At 47.5% G+C, this 5,784-nt stretch overlaps 1 protein-coding gene across 1 annotated transcript; it reads left to right on the top strand.

The window, feature by feature from the left end:
- Positions 1 to 1,436: 1,436 nt before the first annotated feature.
- Positions 1,437 to 5,229, top strand: LOC132008869 (cystatin-8-like; the record flags this gene model as incomplete). The annotated part of the gene is made up of 2 exons (XM_059387376.1): positions 1,437 to 1,667; positions 5,116 to 5,229. Coding segments are annotated over exons 1-2 (345 nt in total), but the record flags the coding sequence as incomplete, so codon positions are not given.
- Positions 5,230 to 5,784: the final 555 nt, after the last annotated feature.

Below are 5,784 nucleotides of genomic sequence, written 5' to 3'. Positions count from 1 at the left end.
CTGGGCAATATACACTAAATTTTAATTTAGGTAAAGCTTTTTTTTTTTAAGATTTTATTTATTTATTTGACAGAGAGAGATCACAAGTTGGCAGAGAGGCAGGCAGAGAGAGAGGAAGGGAAGCAGGCCCCCTGCTGAGCAGAGAGCCCGATGCGGGACTCGATCCCAGGACCCTGAGATCATGACCTGAGCCGAAGGCAGCAGCTTAACCCACTGAGCCACCCAGGTGCCCTAGGTAAAGCTTTTGCCTCAATTTTCCATCTAGCCTTTTATTATATGGAAATACCTGTGTAATTTCACAAACATATTGGAAAAGTGTTGTCCATTACAGTACTGTTTGTAACAGCTATAAATGGGAAATAAGCAAAACATCCATTAGTAAGCAGTTAAAATAAAATATGGTGTATTTACACTGCAACATTTTACAACCTGACATGCCGACTTATGCTTGCGTATTGTTTCCTATGCATTGCCACTTCTCATGGTCAACAGCCCATCAGTCTTCTGGCTCTGGGAAAAGATCTACCTCTCGGTTCCTCCAGGAACTTGTTGGACATTGGTTTGGGATTTTCACAGAGAAGCAAAATCTCTGAGAGCTCAGGGCATGTATATACCCCCTCTTGCTAAAGCACATGTTTGGCCATCAGGTTGGTTGGGTGACCCTTACCCTGGTAGGACAGCAGAGGAAAGTGCTATTGGCCCAAACAGAGGGGTTCCTGAGGCCAGGCTTTGGGGAAGCTGGGGTTACTGTGCAGGTGAGCAGGAGACCTCTGGATGGTCCCCACAGCTTGCCTGCTGTGTGTGAGCTGTCTGCACCAAAGGACAGTGGTTGCATCACAGGTGCTGGATTATGTCACAAAGTGTGTCCTGCCTATAGAGACATGGACAGAGAAGAGATCAGGAATGGGGGGGGGGCTGACTAGAGATTAGGCACAAACTGAGTGCTATAGACCCAGGAGAACCACTGGCTGAGGCGTGGGCTACACCCAAATGCACAAGGAAGAGGGAGCAACCAGTGGGTATAGCAGGTTGGAGAGACCCCAGAGAGCCAAAGCCAGGAAAACTTGGGGCAGCAACACTTTCCACAGTCACATCTTAGAGGCCTAAGGTGTGGAAGCAGGATTGGGTGGTGAGGTGACCAGTGTAGGTCCTGGCCGACCTGGGTCTAAGTGTTCTCTTTGGAATTGTGGACCACAGCTGTGGGATGGATGGCAGAAGGCCGTTAGCAGGGACTCTTTAACTGGTTTCTTGTGGGTCGATTTCCTCAGAGACAGGGGTAGCCCTAAAGGGGAACCTAATGGCTCTTTCTTGAATTGAACTGGGCTGACGCTATTTTAGATCTTGGAACCAACAGCAACCGTAGCCATCCCATCCCACCTGCAGCTACAGCCATGGGAGAACGAGGAAGCTTGTTTGTGTCCTGGGACGGAAGGTCCATGACTAGATCCTGGGGGACTTGCTTGCTTCTGCTTACCATTTTGGTGGCCCTGGTATCCAGCACAGACCCAGGCAAAAAGAAGGTCAAGGTGTTGAGAGAATTAAAACTGATCAATGCCTCAAATGCCAATGTGAAGCAGTGTCTCTGGTTTGCCATGCAAGAATACAACAAAGAAAGTGAGGATAAGTACCTCTTCCAAGTGGTCAAGACAGTACAAGTCCAGCTGCAGGTAAAGATGTTCCCTCTCACTAGGCACTATGCCTATGGTGTCCCCGATTGAAGCCAGACTGAAAGAGTGGGCATGGGAGAAAAACAATGATATACAAAAGTCCTAAGTATGTGAGTGATCAAGTTACTTATACCTTTGCATGTCACTGTAACATCACTGCACTTTCTATGGATGCTTCCACTGTTTTTCTAAGTACTTTATGTGTACTAACTCATGCAAACTCCAAACTGCAAATCAAGTGTTCGTGATTTTTATTTGCTAGGGTTGGGAGACAAATTGAGTGCCATGAATATTCTGGAATAATGCTGCCATGGACAACATTTCAATCTGTCCACATAAGGTAGATTGTGGGGTTGAAAAGAGGCATGTGGTCTGTCTAATATATAGGTAATAATAATAATAAATTCTATAAATAATAATAATAATAATAATAATAATAAATTCTCTTCTCCTATGGTCTGTAATTCTTTGAATCCAGCATTCGTTTAGTGCAAGTGGAGGCAATCTGATTCTGAGTTTGTAAAACTGCATCCCTCCTCACAGGGTCAGGCATAGCCCAGTGCTAGGAAACATTGCTTAGTTGGATTCCATTGAGGATGATGCTCCCGGAGCTTGCAACACATGGCCCTGCATGCTATGGTCAAGAGGAAGCCCCCAGAGTGGGGACTGAGCTTAATATACAATCCTCAGTCTGCAGGTTCATGGTGTGACTTGTAATTCCACCATGAAACTTGCGGGAGGGAATTGTAAAGATACTCAACAGAGAGGTCATTGTTGGTGGGGTTTACTCCACTTTTTATGTCTCCATATGGTGTGTCCATTTGCAGAAGTTGGGCCAGTGTACATGTTGGCACTTATGACCCCATCCTTTTGGATGGGCCAACAGTGCAGCTGTGAGCCAACAGTCTTGGGAGCCAACAGTCGGAATTTCCATGATATCATGCTGATGGCCTCTGTGTATTGACTGTCACACTGCACAATCCACCTGGAGAACTCCTGGAGCCCTTTGAAATAGAGGGATGGATTCTGGCTCTTGTAACTTCACCAGACCCCCTTGCAATTGTCTTTCTTTGGCACCCAAGTAGCACACATATTCAGTGAGTTTCTCCCACACTAGTTCTATGTTAGCTGCTGGAGATGAGGTGGTGAGATGGACAGAAATAATGACTCGTAGGGCTCCAGCAGCCTAATCAGAAAGGAACAGTGCCAAACCCGCCTGAGAGCTGGGGCATCTGACCTGATGAAACAGTACTGGGGGTCCAGAGGTCAGGGGAAGACTTCCCCGGAAAGGACCTGAGGAACTTGTAAATGTCTTACTGCACTGGCCTCACCGTCACCAATTAAATGAGGATCTCTAAGTGGGACCCAGGTCTCATATGTGTTAAAACCTTCCAGGTGACCCCAATATGCAGTCAAGGCTGAGAATCACCTCTTTAGGGAGTGATATTGGTGCTAAACCTGAGGGTAAACTAAGAGGGAATCAAGTGAAGGATGCTGGTTGGAAGTCATTTTGTTCAGGTTTCCCATAGCAGATCCTAGTGCTAGAATTCAAGTGCCATTAGTTTATTTGGGAGGCCATCCCAGAAAGCACCAGGAGGCCGGAGGAGGAGGGAGAGAGGGCAGGGAAGTGGCCAGTACAGAATGAGTTACTCTGCAGGTGACCACTATGGTCCTCCCTGTGACCTTGGGAAAAGATGCAAATCCTGCCTCAGAGTTTGGCCACCCTGCAAGGAGGGAAGCTCAGTTGCTTACTATCAACTCCCATCCACTGATGGCTAAGAGGTGTTCTTGGCTCCTGTAGGTCAAGAAGCCTCCAGACAGGGAGACCCAGGGAGTGGCAGTTTTTGAGAACAGCAGAGGACTTGGGCACCATTCATAGCATCTGCTACAGGAGGGGAGCCAGGAGGACTGGGGGGCTGCATGGGGGTTAGGAAGAGCAGTCGGCATAGCTGGCTGCCAGTTGGAAGGAACATGGCTCACTCAGCAACTCAAAGGAGACAATGTGACTGGCCAGAGAGGTGGGCAGGGGCCAGACTCCTCAGGGCCTTGAAGATCATGGGAAAAACCCTTTTAAATTATCTTAGGAGTGTTGAGAAGCCACATAGACATTAAGTCGGGGAGGTCTTGGGATCCATATGATCAGACTGGGGTTTTAAAACTGTCTATCTGGTCTAGTTATTTTTAGAAAGGATTGTGAGTGTTCCATGAAAGTGATCATGTAACCAATAGCCTTGAGCTTCCCTCAGGTCGGGTTTGCATTTCCCTGGAAATGAGCACATTGCACCCTTTGCTGCCCTCTGGTTGGCTGAGTAGAGAGGGCAGAAGTGTGGAAAGGGTGGATCACGTGGTTAGGGAATTGAAGTTTAGTTCTGGGCACCTACCTCTGTTGGAGCCCTGGGTCTCACCTTCTAGATGGAGGGTCACTGGTCACTTAGTTCCTCTGCCCAGTTTCCCTAAGGAAAACAGAGGGAGTGACAGCCTTCCAGCAGAGGGCTGGTGTGCAGCCTGAGTTACTGTTTGCCAAGCTCGAGGAGCAGTGTCGGGCAAAGAACGAGCACCCGGTGAGGGTTAGCATGTATTAGGACCGAAACGAAGTCCTGTTGGTGTTTGGGTTTGCCTCCATGATATTTTCGAGGTTCCCAACTTAACACTCAAACCCTAGGGGCAACTCTGTCAGTGTCTTGTTGTCAACTAACCAGCTTCTCCCCCATGGCAGGCCAGAGTCACCTTGTTAACTCTTTGGAATGTAGCTAAAATGTAATACAATTTTATTAAAGACTTGAAGACAGCCACGAGGAAAGACACCCTCTTTGCCTCCTGCTATAATCTCTTAAAACCAGATAAAAAGTGATTTAAATGAGCATCATGAGTGGCCTTAACCACACTCAGCCATTAGTGAGTTCAGAAAATGCTGATGTCTTACTGAGGACCTACTGCTTCTCTGCTTACTAAACACTCAACTGAGAATAGCAAAACCAACTCCAGCCAACACGGCCCCTTTAAGGACTGCTGGCTAAAGTGATGGAGAAGCCCTCCAAAGCAGGAGTTGTCACCAGATAGCAGACTTCAGAGGGAGGGTGTGGGAAAGGAATCAGAGAGGAGCATCCAATGTGGCCGCAGGGCCTGTCCTTTCTTCTGGCCTGTGGGAACCTGTAGTATCTCAGGCCCAGGACAGCTGATAGTTCTGGTAACCTCGTTCTTCTCCCTGATCCTTCATGGACCATGTGGCATGCCCTGGACTCTGGGACTCTGAAGAGAGGGGATGGGGATTAGGCGATAGGGAGAGAGGATGAGGGGGAGAGTGGTTTTGTTGTTGTTGTTGTTGTTCTTGTTCTTGTTGTTTGTGGGTTTTTTTGTTTTGTTTTGTTTTTGGTTTTTTTGGACTAAAACTTAAAGAAAAGTAAAATAAAAATCTTTTGAATAAAATGGCACCATTGCTAATTGACAGGTTACGGATCGTTTGGAATACTTTATTGATGTCGTAATTGGCCGCAGCAATTGTAGAAAATTTTCAAACAGTACCGAAAACTGTTCCATTCAAGAGAACTCTAAACTGGAAAAGGTAGGTGACCAAATTTCTGTGATGGTTTCGGCTGCTCTGAGCCCCAGACAGAACTTGGGTTGCCTGTATCCTTTGAGGTCTGGATCACTCCCAAAGTTCTGCCCCAGAAGTGGGCTTTAGAGCAGAGCATAGACAACAAGGGAATGTGATGAACCCCTCTGAGTCTTTTCCTACCCCTCCTCCCAGGGGCAGAATGCTGCCAGGGTCACCCTTATTGCAAGGGATTCATCAACTCTGGCCTCTTAGTGTAGGAAAACTTGACAACATATGTTCATTGAAAGTCTGTCCTCTTGGACCCAGAGGACCTAGAGCAACTCAGCCATTGCTGGCCCCGGATTGCTCATTCTTGTGAAGACACAAAAAGAAACTCATTCATCCACTCAGCTATGCATCAAAGCTTACTTTGCCCCAGGTGGTATTTTGGGTGCTGGAGATTAAGCAGTGACTAGGCTGGACAGTGTTCCCACCCCCTCACAGTTACAGTTGATTCTCGCCAGGCTCAGCCATGATTTCCAGGAAGGTCATGGAAGAGCCCAGAGACACCCCCCCCCCCCC

This window comes from Mustela nigripes, unplaced genomic scaffold (genome assembly GCF_022355385.1).
Source record: "Mustela nigripes isolate SB6536 unplaced genomic scaffold, MUSNIG.SB6536 HiC_scaffold_1741, whole genome shotgun sequence".
In the NCBI taxonomy this organism is placed as follows: Eukaryota; Metazoa; Chordata; class Mammalia; order Carnivora; family Mustelidae; genus Mustela; species Mustela nigripes.
The sequence above is the reverse complement of the archived record's forward strand: the minus strand, read 5'-3'. Positions and strand labels throughout refer to the sequence as shown.